The 18054-nt window shown below is 45.4% G+C and overlaps 1 protein-coding gene across 8 annotated transcripts in view; it reads right to left on the bottom strand.

Annotated features, from left to right (window-relative positions):
- The window catches only part of LOC109898572 (myocardin-related transcription factor A-like), a 51017-nt gene that overhangs the window by 8731 nt on the left and 24232 nt on the right, over window positions 1-18054 (bottom strand). For 3 of the 8 annotated variants that reach the window (XM_031827549.1, XM_031827550.1, XM_031827551.1), the window contains 4 exons: window positions 15974-16039; window positions 1904-1959; window positions 1679-1754; window positions 1238-1453 (listed from right to left, as the gene is read on the bottom strand). In XM_031827549.1, the coding sequence (XP_031683409.1) occupies window positions 1238-1453; window positions 1679-1754; window positions 1904-1959; window positions 15974-16039 (414 nt within the window). Of the gene's footprint in view, window positions 1-1237; window positions 1454-1678; window positions 1755-1903; window positions 1960-15973; window positions 16040-16131; window positions 16379-18054 lie in introns of those variants that run through there. The other 5 variants (XM_031827555.1, XM_031827557.1, XM_031827556.1 and 2 more) reach the window with 5 other exon arrangements.

Below are 18054 nucleotides of genomic sequence, written 5' to 3'. Positions count from 1 at the left end.
CATCTCTGCAGCACTCCACCAATCAGGCCTTTATGGTAGAGTGGCCAGACGGAAGCCACTCCTCAGTAAAAGGCACATGACAGCCCGTTTGGAGTTTGCCAAACGGTACCTAAAGACTCTCAAGACCATGAAAAACAAGGTTCTCTGGTCTGATGAAACCAAGATTGAACTCTTTGGCCTGAATGTCAAGCGTCATGTTTGGAAGAAACCTGGCACCATCCCTAAGGTGGTGGCAGCATAAAAAAAAACAATTGAATCCATTTTAGCTGTATCGTAACAAAATGTCAAGGGGTCTGAATCATTTCCGAATGCACTGTACATACACACACACACACTGAGACAGACACAGATGCACAGTATTAATGACATGTGACTGGGTCCGAAGTGAGCAGAGTTCATATGAGATTTTATTCAGTACCTGTTCCTGATGACCTTCATATAGAGTTTCACTGGGTGGACTATTTTTGCTTATTCAGCAGATGTTCACGTCACGCTAGTGAGCAAATTAGTGAATTGTGGCAATTGGAAACATGGGGCTTGTGGAATGGAGGACTTCTTACAATAACCTGTTTGATGCTGTTGAAATGATAGAATAGTGTAGTGATCATGAGAGCTAATTTGCTAGTGTGGCTACATAATATGGAGTGGTACTGTGCCTGCTTGATACTGCTGCTTTAGTTACCTATGATGGTCTGTTTGATGCTGCTTTAGTTACCTATGATGGTCTGTTTGATGCTGCTTTAGTTACCTATGATGGCCTGTTTGATGCTGCTGCTTTAGTTACCTATGATGGTCTGTTTGATGCTGCTTCAGTTACCTATGATGGCCTGTTTGATGCTGCTGCTTTAGTTACCTATGATGGTCTGTTTGATGCTGCTTTAGTTACCTATGATGGTCTGTTTGATGCTGCTTTAGTTACCTATGATGGCCTGTTTGATGCTGCTGCTTTAGTTACCTATGATGGTCTGTTTGATGCTGCTTCAGTTACCTATGATGGCCTGCTTGATACTGCTGCTTTAGTTACCTATGATGGTCTGTTTGATGCTGCTTTAGTTACCTATGATGGCCTGTTTGATGCTGCTGCTTTAGTTACCTATGATGGCCTGCTTGATGCTGCTGCTTTAGTTACCTATGATGGCCTGTTTGATGCTGCTGCTTTAGTTACCTATGATGGCCTGCTTGATGCTGCTGCTTTAGTTACCTATGATGTCCTGTTTGATGCTGCTGCTTTAGTTACCTATGATGGCCTGTTTGATGCTGCTGTGTACAGGCAGGATGTTCTTGTGAATGAGCTCCATGGGGCCGGGCCGGTGGGAGATCTTGTCGTTGAGGTCGTCAGCCAGACGGGCCCTCTTCAGCTGCAGTTGTTTGGCCTGGAGGGAGGGTTCCACCGACGTCTCTGAACACACAGCACACAGCGGGTTAGCCAGCCAACAACCATCAGGCACGTGATCTTTATCAGGGAACCAGGAAATCAAAGCTGTGAGTTTCAACATCAATGCTTAAGTAATGATGCAGATACGAAGGTACAAGCACACAGCACAGCTACCAGTTATGGCACTCAATATCAGCTAATGGAATGGAAGAGCAAACAATTGAGGGAATTTATTTTGTAGCCTACATTTTTCAGGTGCAGCACCCTATGGCTCAGGGAGGGGGCGCTGTCTGAGAAACTCACCCTCCAGAATGTGCATCCTGACCAGCTCCGACCTCTCCGGTCGACTTCGGATCTTCCTCTTTAGGTAGTCTTCAGTCTGGGAGAGGGGAGAAGAGGAAGAGAAAAGAGGAAGAGAGAAGGGGAGAAATGATTCACTTTTTAACCAGTTCACCGTTGAGGGTCAGTTTAAAAGTGTTCATCTGACAGACACCACAAAGAGTGAGAGGAGTATGAAGAGAAACTCACCCGCGCTCGCTCTAAACTTCGTCTCTGTTCGTGGAAGGCAGCTGGACTTTTCAGCGCTGGAGAGAGAGAGAGAGAAGACATTAACAGGCCAAAGTCTATGTTCATGCTGATGTTTAAAAAACAAGTGTCTAGAAACTTATGTCCTCATGTACCAGACAATGACTTCATAATGTACTTTACATTTTACACTTGAGTACTCAACACCAATAGCACATCAGTATGCCTCTAGTCATGCATGAGTCAAATAGCAGGTTTCCATTTTCATGGTCTGGCATAGTCACAAGGTGGGAATGGAATGGAGACATCAAAGGGTTCTCCCTGAATGTGATTTTCCACTGTTTGAGAATTACTCCAGCCAATAAGATGTTGCGTCCCGGTCTATAGAGTAATGCATGCATTGTATATTGAGCTATCATATAGGTACCTGCAGTACCTTGTTTCTGTGGGGAGAAGTGACATGTAACCTGCTTCTGCAGTCAGAGCAGACACGAGACAGCAATAAAGAGAGTGCTAGCTAGATTGTCAGTCACGCATTAGCTCTCCCTCTCTCCCCCCCTCTCACTCCCTCCCTGCAATGCACAGTGTGTGTTCTGACCGGGTGGGTCAGATCAGTTGGCCCCAGGTCAGCCTCATAGTACCAGCACAAGCCTCAGTTCACCCCGTTGAGCATGAGCACATCACTGTTGCCCCCATACCCCTAGGACTCTACCCCCATGCCCCCTAGCCTCCTGGACGGGTACATGACCGCCTCGGGCGGTGCGGTTCCAGCGCGCCTGTCTGTCAGTGAGGAGAGAGGACCGGGAGGGCGATGATGAAAAAGCCAAAAGCCCCATTTATCTGCATGAGCGCCGCATCACTGGCCTCCAACCCCCTCGCTGCTGACACACTGCCCTGCTGTTAGGGTACAAGAGGGACTGCTACGTAGCAGTTATAACATGTAACGGCCCTGCTGTTAGGGTACAAGAGGGACTGTTACGTAGCAGTTATAACATGTAACGGCCCTGCTGTTAGGGTACAAGAGGGACTGTTACGTAGCAGTTATAACATGTAACGGCCCTGCTACGCTACAGCCATCTCAAACGTTTGTTTATTCTTCCTCGGGGTTGATTTGAAAATCCAACTATTGTAATGGAAGGGGGCGGCTCTCAGGGGCTGTGGTTGTTTAAGTGAGAAAGACAGAGGAGAGCCAATCAGTAAAAAGCACAGCCCCCTTTATTATCGAGGCATTGTGCTGACAACATCAAAGGGCCATTCCAGGATCTGAAGTCAGGAGGACTTTGAGAGTTAGGTGTTATCCCGAGTAATTTATATCTGGTTAAAGTCTGAGTTGTGTTTTTATAGTGGAGTAGAACCTGTTTAGTCTGATGCTCGGTGTTTGTCTGTGCAACTAACTGTACATGAACCCCACTTTCACTCTCTTTTTTCACTTCCTGTCTGGCTTCCTCCCGGCTTCCTCCCCTTCCTTCTAGTCACAACACCCCATTATGTAACCAAGATGTATGGGCTGAACAAATTGACCCTCATTACACCTTCTAATTGAATTTAATGAAAGATAATAAAACAATAATTGCTGTTGCTCTCATAGCACCCTAATCTTCGTTAATTAGATATTCATTGTTGAAAGTGTTTTCTGAACCTTCCTTCACCAAATAATCAACCAACATGACTGCGAAAAATACATCTAGCCTCTTGAGCAAAACACTGTACATCCTGACCACTCGCCACTGAAGAAATGTACATGGTGAAAGAATCCTTCTCAGTCCTTCCCTGCGCTCCTAAATGGACTGACTGTGTCTGTATCTGTTACGAACATCATGGACCGTGATGGATTTATGCATCCAGAATAACGAGAGTCACCTAAGTGCATCTGCGAGCGTGAGGACGAGTGTTTCATGCATGGTGGTGTGTGGATCACGTCTTCTCTGCAGTTCTACTAGTAGCAGCGTGCAATGTCTTAAAAGTCGATATAGATAACATGTAAGGTAGGATATCACCAGGTCTGCTTATTATAGCCCAGTTTCACACAGTGTGACACATACACACCCTTACACCACAGCCGGCTAACCATGCATGCAGTCGCGCAAATATTGTTAACGATTCCAACCATGAGAAACAGTCATGATTGTTATTTAATTCAATACACGGTATGTGATTTCACTCGCTATAACAGCCATCTAATAAAAACAGCTCATGTCAATCATATAAAACAATAATCAACTGTCACTAAACTGTCCAAAATGGACAATAAAGTATCTATTCTATTTTAAAGGTAATTTTGATTCCTGTAATTGAAGGCTTGACAATACGTTTCATTGTTATCTTGAATTAGACAAATGCTTCAAATTGCTAAAATCTAAATGTCTCTCCACAGAGACATGAGTGTGTGCATCCTGCGTCAGCTGGACTCTGGAGCAGTGGAAATGCGTTCTCTGGAGTGATGAATCACACTTCACCATCTGGCAGTCCGACGGACAAATCTGGGTTTGGTGGATGCCAGGAGAACGCAACCTGCCCCAATGCATAGTGCCAACTGTAACGTTTGGTGGAGGAGGAATAATGGTCTGGGGATGTTTTTCATGGTTCGGGCTAGGCCCCTTAGTTCCAGTGAAGGGAAATCTTAACGCTATAGCATAGAGTGACATTGTAGCCGATTCTGTGCTTCCAACTTTGTGGCAATGGTTTGGGGAAGGCCCTTTCCTGTTTCAGCATGACAATGCCCCCATGCACAAAGAGTTCCATACAGAAATGGTTTGTCGAGATCGGTGTGGAAGAACTTGACTGGCCTGCACAGCAGGTGTCCACATACTTCTGGTCATGTAGTTACGTATCTCTGAGGTGGTGAGTAGAAATGTCGCAGGCCTCCGATTGATCCAGTCCTGCGGTCAGCAGTGATCAGAGGAGTCTGAGACTGAGCATCGCCCCTACAGTTAATTAACACTCATTTAGCTCTTCTCTTTTTCTGTGGTTCAAACAAAAACATTGCTTTTTCATGAGACCACTTCCTCATTGCTCTCTGATTGGATGGAGTGGTGCAACCCTGGGATTGCATAAGACAGAGAATGTGTCCCAAATGGCACCCTATTCCATACAACGTGCACTACACCAAAAATGTAAGAGGGAATGAGAGGAAAGAGAAGTGGCTGTCTGCACACTGACAGTACCAGCAAGGAGGACCTATTTTGAAGTGATACTCAGACCTAGAGGTTAAATATGTATTCAGGAGGGAAGCGAGAGGACGAGGGGTAGCGAAAGAAATAGTCAGGAGACATGATGACTCACCTGTCGTCAGGTGGTCGTTTAGCAGACCAATGCCTTTCCTGTGACTGCTACTCTTTCCCTCTCCTATTCTCTGCCATCTCCTCACACCCTCTCCTCTCCTGTTCACTGCCATCTCCTATTCTCTACTGTTCACTGCCATCTCCTATTCTCTGCCATCTCCTCACACCCTCTTCTATTATCTGCCATCTCCTCATACCCTCTCCTATTCTCTGCCATCTCCTCACACACTCTTCTATTCTCTGCCATCTCCTCATACCCTCTCCTATTCTCTGCCATCTCCTCACACCCTCTCCTGTTCACTGCCATCTCCTATTCTCTGCCATCTCCTCACACCCTCTCTTATTCTCTGCCATCTCCTCACACCCTCTCCTATTCTCTGCCATCTCCTCACACCCTCTCCTATTCTATGCCATCTCCTCACAACCTCTCCTATTCTATGCCATCTCCTCACAACCTCTCCTATCCTCTACCGTTGTTTGCCATCTCCTCATACCCTCTCCTATTCTCTGCCATCTCCTCGCCTCTGCCATCTCCTCACACCCTCTCCTGTTCTCTGCCATCTCCTCACACCCTCTCCTCTAATGTTCTCTGCCATCACCTCACACCCTCTCCTATACTATTCTCTGCCATCACCTCACACCCTCTCCTATCCTCTGTCATCTCTTCACACCCTCTCCTATCCTCTACTGTTCTCTGCCATCTCCACACACCCTCTCCCCTACTGTTCTCTGCCATCTCCACACACCCTCTCCCCTACTGTTCTCTGCCATCTCCACACACCCTCTTCTCTCCTGTTCTCTGCCATCTCCTCACACCCTCTCCTATTCTCTGCCATCTCCTCACACCCTCTCCTATTCTCTGCCATCTCCTCACACCCTCTCCTATTCTCTGCCATCTCCTCACACCCTTTCCTATTCTCTGCCATCTCCTCACACCCTCTCCTGTTCTCTGCCATCTCCTCACACCCTCTCCTATTCTCTGCCATCTCCTCACACCCTCTCCTATTCTCTGCCATCTCCTCACACCCTCTCCTATTCTCTGCCATCTCCTCACACCCTCTTGTTCTCTGCCATCGCCTCACACCCTCTACTATCCTCTGTTCTCTGCCATCTCCACACACCCTCTCCCCTACTGTTCTCTGCCATCTCCACACACCCTTTCCCCTACTGTTCTCTGCCATCTCCACACACCCTCTCCCCTACTGTTCTCTGCCATCTCCACACACCCTCTTCTCTCCTGTTCTCTGCCATCTCCTCAAACCCTCTCCTATTCTCTGCCATCTCCTCACACCCTCTCCTATTCTCTGCCATCTCCTCACACCCTCTCCTATTCTCTGCCATCTCCTCACACCCTCTCCTGTTCTCTGCCATCTCCTCACACCCTCTCCTATCTCCTCACACCCTCTCATGTTCTCTGCCATCTCCTCAAACCCTCTCCTCTAATGTTCTCTGCCATCACCTCACACCCTCTCCTCTCCTGTTCTCTGCCATCTCCTCACACCCTCTCCTCTCCTGTTCACTCCCATCTCCTCACACCCTCTCCTATCCTCTACTATTCTCAGCCATCTCCCCACACCCTCTCCTCTCCTGTTCTCTGCCATCTCCTCACACCCTCTTCTCTACTGTTCTCTGCCATCTCCTCACACCCTCTCCACTTCTCTCCTGTTCTCTGCCATCTCCTCACACCCTCTCCACTTCTCTCCTGTTCTCTGCCATCTCCTCACACCCTCTCCTATTCTCTGCCATCTCCTCACACCCTCTCCTATTCTCTGCCATCTCCTCACACCCTCTCCTATTCTCTGCCATCTCCTCACACCCTTTCCTATTCTCTGCCATCTCCTCACACCCTCTCCTGTTCTCTGCCATCTCCTCACACCCTCTCCTATTCTCTGCCATCTCCTCACACCCTCTCCTATTCTCTGCCATCTCCTCACACCCTCTCCTATTCTCTGCCATCTCCTCACACCCTCTTGTTCTCTGCCATCGCCTCACACCCTCTACTATCCTCTGTTCTCTGCCATCTCCACACACCCTCTCCCCTACTGTTCTCTGCCATCTCCACACACCCTTTCCCCTACTGTTCTCTGCCATCTCCACACACCCTCTCCCCTACTGTTCTCTGCCATCTCCACACACCCTCTTCTCTCCTGTTCTCTGCCATCTCCTCAAACCCTCTCCTATTCTCTGCCATCTCCTCACACCCTCTCCTATTCTCTGCCATCTCCTCACACCCTCTCCTATTCTCTGCCATCTCCTCACACCCTCTCCTGTTCTCTGCCATCTCCTCACACCCTCTCCTATCTCCTCACACCCTCTCATGTTCTCTGCCATCTCCTCAAACCCTCTCCTCTAATGTTCTCTGCCATCACCTCACACCCTCTCCTCTCCTGTTCTCTGCCATCTCCTCACACCCTCTCCTCTCCTGTTCACTCCCATCTCCTCACACCCTCTCCTATCCTCTACTATTCTCAGCCATCTCCCCACACCCTCTCCTCTCCTGTTCTCTGCCATCTCCTCACACCCTCTTCTCTACTGTTCTCTGCCATCTCCTCACACCCTCTCCACTTCTCTCCTGTTCTCTGCCATCTCCTCACACCCTCTCCACTTCTCTCCTGTTCTCTGCCATCTCCTCACACCCTCTTCTCTACTGTTCTCTGCCATCTCCTCACACCCTCTTCTCTACTGTTCTCTGCCATCTCCTCACACCCTCTCCTCTACTGTTCTCTGCCATCTCCTCACACCCTCTCCTCTACTGTTCTCTGCCATCTCCTCACACCCTCTCCTCTCCTCTACTGTTCTCTGGCATCTCCTCACACCCTCTCCTCTCCTCTACTGTTCTCTGCCATCTCCTCACACCCTCTCCTCTCCTGTTCACTGCCATCTCCTCACACCCTCTCCTATCCTCTACTATTCTCAGCCATCTCCTCACACCCTCTCCTCGACTGTTCTCTGCCATCACCTCACACCCTCTCCTCTCCTGTTCTCTGCCATCTCCTCACACCCTCTCCTCTCCTGTTCACTGCCATCTCCTCACACCCTCTCCTATCCTCTACTATTCTCAGCCATCTCCTCACACCCTCTCCTCTCCTGTTCTCTGCTATCTCCTCACACCCTCTTCTCTCCTCTACTGTTCTCTGCCATCTCCTCACACCCTCTCCACTTCTCTACTGTTCTCTGCCATCTCCTCACACCCTCTCCACTTCTCTACTGTTCTCTGTCATCTCCTCACACCCTCTCCTCTCCTCTACTGTTCTCTGCCATCTCCTCACACCCTCTCCCCTTCTCTACTGTTCTCTGCCATCCCCTCATACCCTCTGCACTCTCTCCAACCCCCCCCCCCCCTAAGTTAAATGTGACCCTGGCCTTGGTGCTTAGTCTGGCCCCAAGCAGAACTTTGGTTCTCTTCTGATCAACTTAAGAAAGGAGAAGTAAACATAACAGAGAAGCAGCAACAGCAGATATAATAACGTTGAGCAATTCACCCCAACAAAGCTGCTACTGTGAATGTCTAACACTGTTGCATTTTAACCACTCGGAAAGCACAGTAAAGAAAGATTCTAACGTATCAAGGCTGTTAGTAGTAGAATGAAATGGGAGCCTTTTTTGTGTTGGCCGCACATTGAATTCAATCCCGCTGCCAACAACACTGTGTGCCGTTTCACTTGTTACCAGCAAAGGTTCATGGAGAGTGTCCAGGGATGGAAGACTCAAATGACTACTCTAGCCAAGTCTGACAGCCACTACACACATCGGTCTGAACAGAGTGTGACTAAATTCAACGGCACCCTTTGTCTAAACATTACTAAAAGGAGTAGATTACAATTGGTATCTTCTCTAATACTCCAAAAGCATGGAGAATAGGCATTGTTAAATACTTGTCTAAACACTAAGGTAGTCTGTGTCAAACCATAAGACCTACCCCTTGTGTGGTTCCCTACAGAACATGGAAAATGTGAGAAATGTATAATAGTGTTCTGTTCCTGTAATACTAGGCAGTGTACTGTAAATATGAACAACTTGTAATGCATAGAGAGTAACGTTAGTACATGTGCATTTCCTTTACTGGGCCAAATAGGGATTTGAAAGTGAAGAGAGAAAGCGTTCTATTGGCGGTTCAAAACCCTGACTGAGGAGGATCGTGAATCCTCAATGAATGAAATGCCAAAAGAAAAACATGTATGCTACTGGTTTATTACTCATAAACCCAATCAGATTGAACCCATTCATGTCCATAACGGAAATGTATCATTTCCTTTGGTACACTGAGCTTACTGATGGACATTTTTTACCAGCCAAAGCATTTGTCTACAATATGAGGTTTTGATATTGTACTATATTTAGCCTTTGGACACATGGGGTTACTGTCTTGTTCAAATGATCAGATCTTAATTTTTGGTACTGTATATACAGTGCCCTCTGTAATTACTGGGAAAGTGAAGCATCTTTTCTTATTTTTGCTAGGTCGTCATTGAAAATAAGAATTTGTTCTTAAATGACTTGCCTAGTTAAATAAAGGTAAAATAAAAATAATAAAAACTGTTTAGAAATTACAGCACTTTTGGACCTGAAAGTAGCTGTACAGTGACACTCCCCATCCAACCTGACTGAGCTTGAGAGGCTCTGCAAAGAAGAATGGGAGAAACTCTCCAAATACAGGTGTGCCAAGCTTGTAGCGTCATACCCAAGAAGACCCGAGGCTGTAATCACTGCCAAAGGTGCTTCAACTAAGTACTGAGTAAAGAGTCTGAATACTTATGTAAATTAGATATTTCCATTTTAATTTAGAATAAATTGGGGTGTAGATTGATGAGGGAACGAATTGTTTTAATCCATTTTATAAAAAGGCTGTAACGTAACAAAATGTGGAAAAAGTCAAGGGGCCTGAATACTTTCCGAATGCACTGTATATTTGCACATCTGCTCGTCAAACATCTCATTTCAAAATAATGGGCATTAATATGGAGTTGGTCCCCCCTTTGCTGCGATAATAGCCTCCACTCTTCTGGGAAGGTTTTCCACCAGATGTTGGACATTGCTGCGGGGACTTGCTTCCATTCAGCAACAAGAGCATTAGTGAGGTCTTGTGGCTGATGTTGGGTGATTAGGCATGGCTCGCAGTCGCCATTCCAATTCATCCCAAAGGTGTTTGATGGGGTTGAGGTCAAGGGCTCTGTGCAGGCCAGTCAAGTTCTTCCACACCAATCTCGACAAACCATTTCTTTATGGACCTCACTTTATGCACTGGGACATTGTCATGCTGAAACAGGAAAGGGTCTTCTCCAAACTGTTGCCAAAAAGTTGGAAGCACAGAATCATCTAGAATGTCATTGTATGCTGTATCGTTAAGATCTCTCTTCACTGCAACTAAGGGGCCTAGCCCGAACCATGAAAAACAGCCCAAGAACATTATTCCTCCTCCACCAAACGTTACAGTTGGCATTAGGGCAAGCAGGGAAGAACTTTGAAGAACTGACTTGTTGGAAAGGTGACATCCTATGACGGTGCCACGTTGAAGGTCACTGAGCTCTTCAGTAAGGCCATTCTACTGCCAATGTTTGTATAGCTGTTTATGCTCGATTCTATACACCTGTCAGGAACGATGCACATACTTTTGTATATACAGTTGAATTCGGAAGTTTACATACACTTAGGTTGGAGTCAATAAAACTCGTTTTTCAACCACTCCACAAATTTCTTGAAAACAAACTATAGTTTTGGCAAGTCAGTTAGGGCATCTACTTTGTGCATGACAAGTCATTTTGCCAACAACTGTTTACAGACCGATTATATATCTCAATTCCAGTGGGTCAGAAGTTTAAATACACTTAAATACAAGTCGACTGTGTCTTTAAAGAGCTTGGAAAATTCCAGAAAATGACATCATGGCTTTAGAAGTTTCTGATAGGCTAATTGACATCATTTGAGTCAATTGGAGGTGTACCTGTAGATGTATTTCAAGGCCTACCTTCAAACTCAGTGCCTCTTCGCTTGACATCGTGGGAAAATCAAAAGAAATCAGCCAAGACCTGAAAAAAATCCCAGAACAGCAGCAAAGAACCTTGTGAAGATGCTGGAAGAAACGGGTACAAAAGTATCTATATCCACAGTAAAACGAGTTCTATATCGACATAACCTGAAAGTCCGCTCAGCAAAGAAGAAGCTACTGCTCCAAAACAGTCATAAAAAAGCCAAACTATGGTTTGCAACTGCACATGGGGACAAAGATCGTACTTTTTGGAGAAATGTCTTCTGTTCTGATGAAACAAAAATAGAACTGTTTGGCCATAATGACCATCGTTATGTTGGAGGAAAAAGGGGGAGGCTTGCAAGCCGAAAAACACCATCCCAACCGTTAAGCACGGAGGTGGCAGCATTGTGTTGTGGGGGTGCTTTGCTGCAGGAGGGACTGGTACACTTCACAAAATAGATGGCATCACGAGGATGGAAAATGATGTGGATATATTGAAGCAACATCTCAAGACATCAGTCAGGAAGTTAAAGCTTGGTCGCAAATGGTTCTTCCAAATGGACAATGACCCCAAGCATACTTCCAAAGTTGTGGCAAAAATGGCTTAAGAACAACAAAGTCAAAGTATTGGAGTGGCCATCACAAAGCCCTGACCTCAATCACATAGAACATTTGTGGGCAGAACTGAAAAAGCTTGTTCGAGCAAGGAGGCCTACAAACCTGACTCACTTACACAAGCTCTGTCAGAAGGAATGGGCCAAAATTCACCCAACTTATTGTGGGAAGCTTGTGGAAAGCCACCCAAAACATTTGACCAGTATTGAGGGGCAGTATTGAGTAGCTTGGATGAAAAAGTTGCCCAAACTAAACGGCCTGCTCCTCACTCTGTTGCTAATATATGCATATTATTAGTAGTATTGGATAGAAAACACTCTAAAGTTTTCAAAACTGTCAAAATATTGTCTGTGAGTATAATAGAACTGATATTGCAGGCGAAACCCTGAGGAAAATCAAACCAGGAAGTGGCTTCTATTTTGAAAACTCCATGTTCCATAGCCTGCCTTTGCTCCATTTAAAGGGATATCAGCCAGATTCCTTTTCCTATCGCTTCCTCAAGGTGTCAACAGTCTTTAGACATAGTTTCAGGCTTTTATTTAGAAAAATGAGCGAGAAAGATAACATTGCATCATTTTATGGCCGGGTGCCAGCAGTGTTTTGTATGCGTAACAGAGTTTGGGCAGCCATTGCCTTTCCCTCTCCGACTGAAAAAGACAGTTGCGGTTACTATATTATCGATAACATATTTTAAAAACAACCTGAGGATTGATTATTAAAAAAAAAGTTTGACATGTTTCTGTGGACATTACGGATACTATTTGGAATTTGTCTGAGTTGTCTGGGAGTCTGGTGACTGTGACTGAAAACATCCAAAGATCATCAAAGGTAAACGATTAATTTGATTGCTTTTCTGATTTTCGTGACCAAGCTACTTGATGCTAGGTATACATAATGTTTGGTCGAGCGATCAATAAACTTACACAAACGCTTGGATTGCTTTCGCTGTAAAGCATATTTTCAAAATCTGACACGACAGGTGGATTAACAAAAGGCTAAGCTGTGTTTTGCTATATTGCACTTGTGATTTCATGAATATAAATATTTTTTGTAATATTATTTGAATGTGGCGCTATGCAATTCAGCGGTTGTTGATGACAATTATCCCGTTAATGGGATGGCAACCATAAGAAGTTAAACCATTTTAAAAGGCAATGCTACCAAATACTAATTGAGTGTATGTAAACTTCTGACCCACTGGGAATGTGATGAAGGAAATAAAAGCTGAAATAAATAATTATTCTGACATTTGACATTCTTAAAATAAAGTGGTGATCCTAACTGACCTAAGACAGGGAATTTTTACTCTGATTAAATGTCAGGAATTGTGAAAAAGTCAGTTTAAATGTATTTGGCTAAGGTGTATGTAAACTTCTGACTTCAACTGTAGGCAATTAAGGTCACAGTTATGAAAATGTAGGACACTAAAGAGGCCTTTCTACGGACTCAAAAACACCAAAAGAAAGATGCCTAGTGTCCCTGCTCATCTACATGAACGTGCCTTAGGCATGCTGCAAGGATGCATGATGACTGCAGATGTGGCCAGGGCAATAAATTGCAATGTCCGTACTTTGAGATGCCTGAAACAGCACTACAGGGAGACGGGATAGACAGCTGATTGTCCTCACAGTGGCAGACCACGTGTAACAACACCTGCACAGGATCTGTACATCCGAACATCACACCTGTGGGACAGGTACAGGATGGCAACAACAACTACCCGAGTTACACCAGGAACGCACAATCCATCAGCGATCAGACTGTCCGCAATAGGCTGAGAGAGGCTGAACTGAGGGCTTGTAGGCCTGTTGTAAGGCAGGTCCTCACCAGACATCACCGGCAACAACGTCACCTATGGGCACAAACCCACCGTCGCTGGACCAGACAGGACTGCCAAAAAAGTGCTCTTCTCTGATGAGTCGCGGTTTTGTCTCACCAGGGGTGATGGTCGGATTCGCGCTTATCTTCGAAGGAATGAGCGTTACACTGAGGCCTGTACTCTGGAGTGGGATCGAGGTGGAGGGTCCTTTATGGCCTGGGGCGGTGTGTCATAGCATCATCAGACTGAGCTTGTTGCCATTGCAGGCAATCTCAACGTTGTGCGTTACAGGGAAGATATCCTCCTCCCTCATGTGGTACCCTTCCTGCAGGATCATCCTGACATGACCCTCCAGCATGACAATGCCACCAGCCATACTGCTCATTCTGTGCGTGATTTCCTGCAAGACAGGCATGTCAGTCTTCTGCCATGGCCAGCGAAGTGCTTGGATCTCAATCCCATTGAGCACATCTGGGACCTATTGGATCCGAGGATGAGGGCTAGAGCCATTCCCCCCAGAAATGTCCGGGAACTGGCAGGTGCCTTGGTGGAAGAGTGGGGTAACATCTCACAGCAAGAACTATATTATGTTCATACAAATATTTACATGTTAAGTTTGCTGAAAATAAACTCAGTTGACAGTGAGAGTATGTTTCTTTTTTGGCCGATACCGATATCCAATATTTTCCTTGCAAAAAAAAACCAAAACGATGCCGATAACTGCTTTTACAAATTTTAGCGCCCTTTTAAGCATTCTAGTAGAGTTAAATAGTTAACACACACACACATGGACGCAGCTGTCTTAGGCACTGCATCTCAGTGCAAGAGGCGTCACTACAGTCCTTGGTTTGAATCCAGATTCTATCACATCCGGCCGTGATTGGCAGTGATTGGCAGTCCCAAGAATTTGTTCTTAACTGACTTGCCTAATTAAATAAAAAGGTCACACACACAAAAGGTTATTTGGTTGGCATTTACGCATGTCACCATTACCAGTAAAACATAATAAAAACCTATTTCAATGCTAAGAATAATGAAAATGACCAGTTTTTACTGGTCATTGTTTTCAGGCTGGTTGTATTGGTGCTAGCTAGGTACCAAGCTAAAGCTAACTACCCCAGAAGTTGTAGTCAAACAAATGATGCTTTATTACCAACGCGGTATTGGAAACGAAAGCCAACATTACCCACGGCAGAGAATGGTTAAATATAGAGGTTATATTATCTTGGCTTTAATGGATTTCGCCTTTGAGTCGTCTCGCTGAAATTTTGTTACTCTTTCAAATGACTGCTTGACTTGTTGACTGCTCGATCCACACAGCAGACATTGTGGGCTAGTTTAGGAATGCTGTGTTGCATGTATAGCGCAACATTTTACGTGGCGTCATTAGTCATGTACCTTCATTATATAGGTATGCACATCAGCTTTGACATGGGTTTTGTACAATCGGGCGTTAAACTAGACATAGGCCGATACGGGCATTTTTAACTAATATCGTCCGATTACGATATGTTCACCGATATATTGTGCATCCCTAATATAAGGTCCAGGCAATCTATACAACTATTAAGATCTGATCATTTGAACATATTTACATGACTTTATTCATGAATTGTGTAAAAAACAGTAACCCCATGTGTCCAAAGACTAAATATAGTACAATACAGAAACAGCCGTAGTTCACAAACAATGAGTTGAATCATATATTTGCCATATTTGTGCTAAGATCAGGTCACCTGTATTTACTATGTTGATACCAAATTTCATGCATTTATACCAAACAAAATGTGTTCTGTGGCGCATTCCGATATTGTCCTAAATATAGTTAGAGGACGTAAATGGGTTCGTAAAGGTAAAAAAGGTTCCTGGAACTAACTCGTGTGAAACAGAGAGGAAGTCTATCTTAGTAACGTGAACATTCATTGACTGTGCAATGAATAGAACAAGTGTAACAGCTCAAAATTAAATGGGGCAATGAATTAAACGCACAGGCCCCAGTACACACTGAATGAGTTTAGCATTCAAAAGTCGAAGGAGCTCGATCCACTTTGCTTTGAAGACTGACAACGGCATTTCTCAGAAAAAAAGACGCCGCCGATTTAACCACAAGCATAATCATCAGGATCTCTCGAACCTTAGAACATGAAGCAAAGCATTGAGATGCGTACAGCCATGTAAGATACTATACGGTTGTATATTAAGTGCCTGTTATGAAACAAGTGAGGTGACTACAATAGGAGTAGCTGTACTGATTCTTATGGGCGTGAGGTTAGGTCAACAAGCTATCCATTCACTTTGAAAAGCAAGCTAATGAGGTGAGGTAGCAGCTAGGGGAAGGGGAGATTTGTTTGGGGATGAGGCAGTTTAACGGACGGGAGAGTGTTACTTACGTGGCATGATCCCCTGGCTGACCAGCTCCTCACGGGTCCGTCTCTGCTGGAGTTTGAGCTGGAGCACTGCATAAGAGGGACAGCAAGAGGTCAGGTGAGTACACTACAGACAAAACCAGCAAGGGAAACAACCAATAGTGAAAACTCAAACGCCCTACAGTCAGTTTCTGTTCCGTGCTCTTCTCCTTGGGAGGAAATACAAGGCCGGTTACAGCCGTGTTGTAAATTAATATAGTGCATCTTTCTGGGAGGTTGAAGCCAAGAGTTGAAGAGTACCCTACTCACTGCTCTTCTGGCTCTCTCCTCTCCCCCTCCCACAGAGTCGTCTGACAGCCGATACAGAGGTTATCATCAGAGGCAGGGAGGAGAAATAGCGGGCAGACGGTCCCTGTCACAAACACACACACGCGCTTCCTGTTTCTACATTCACACAGCAGCCGGGTTGTCGCGTTTTGACAACTTCTACCACACAGAGAGAGATAGAGAGGACGACACTTCCGCATGGCTTTAACAATGCTAATGCAGAGGGCTTCTTGTAAAAACAGGAAGGCCCACATTCATCACTCACAATTCAAAATAGAATGAGGTGTTATATTGAGAGGAGTATGTGTACAGATAAATGGTAACACTTCTGTACTGACTAAATGTGTATGACATGAATAAATGTGTCTTGCTAACAGCTGCCTAATCTCAGCTAGACCAATAGAACGAACACAGAAAGCTAGCGATGGAGACCATGTTCTCTGCATCACATCATCATTGCTATCCCGTGTTTACACTTCAGCCACAGCGAGCTGAGTGAACTCATGTAAGTGATTCTTGTCAGATGTGAGGTAAAGTAAACCTACATCTCAGTACGCGCATAAGCAGTTTTCATGAAATTAGAGATGTGATACTGTACATGCAAGGGAGAGTTAAGCTGTTACAGTGTACTACATATCCATACAGTATGTGGCCTGGTGTTCATGTGTGAGAGTATGATTGTTGGACCAGTCCATTAGACTGTACACAAAGTGATGCTTGTGTGCACCTCCTTAGGTAGTTGTGTTTGTAGCTGGTCTGCTGCCTACATGTGAACCACAGGGAAGCATACTGACTAATAGGTCAGAGGGAGATCAGTGTGGGCGATGTGGGACTTCTTTCTCATGGTTTCCATTTCTCTCTGAGCTCAGCCTCTGCGTTTATCACATCTCTGACCAGCGTCAACATTTCTGACAGTCCTGGCTGTCGCCGCCTTGGCCAAATCATCCTTTTTTTTTCTTATATGGCCGCTTGACGTAGGACTCCCAATAGTCCCCTCGACAGGAGACAAGATTAAATGGGCATACGGGGGGGGGGGGGGGGGGGAGGGGTGCACGCACAAACACAGACACTCCTCCAGCGACAAATGATTTGCTAGTTGTGCCAAGGACTGACAGGGGGATGATGCCAGCTGCTTATACAGAATCTTTTCTAGGCAAATGCTCACTCTGAAATGCCACAATTTGAATTAATTACCGTTCTCAGTACCTCAATGTGATGTAAACGAGAACATTACATTTTCCTAACACCTGCCCCTCTCCATATCTCCCTTTGTGCTCAATTTATTATGTATTGTCACCTTTCTCTGTGCGTCACTGCAAAGCTTCCTGTGCACTTTTTCTACATTGCCTATTCAATCGTTTACTTCTTTGAAAATATTTTCAAAACCTTCCATTCCCTCCATCCCAACCCTGAGATGAAACCCATCCTCTCCCTGCTGGTTTCTATTTGTGAACCACACTGTAATGTCTGGGAACTCGATCTCTCTGCCCGGCCCAGCCTGTTGAGTTACAGGGAATATTACTGTAAAATCACCCGACACTCAAACTGCTCCGAAGCAGAAATCTAAGGCCTGGGCTCAGCCTGGCTGCATGAAGGGATGTGAACATGTGAACAGACACCCTCCTCAATCAGGGTCAAGGTATGCTGTCCACCTCTGAAACTATGAAGTCAAACCGGCTGCCAAGGCAGGTGCCTGTGGGTTACCTCATCGTACAGTGTCTCTGGAAGACTGCACGTCTCGGTGCAAATAACTTCTCGGTAAATCACAGTCTGTCTCA

The sequence above is a fragment of the Oncorhynchus kisutch genome, linkage group LG6, assembly GCF_002021735.2.
Source record: "Oncorhynchus kisutch isolate 150728-3 linkage group LG6, Okis_V2, whole genome shotgun sequence".
Classification (NCBI taxonomy): Eukaryota; Metazoa; Chordata; class Actinopteri; order Salmoniformes; family Salmonidae; genus Oncorhynchus; species Oncorhynchus kisutch.
Note: the sequence above shows the minus strand (reverse complement) of the source record. Positions and strands in the feature narration are given on the sequence as shown.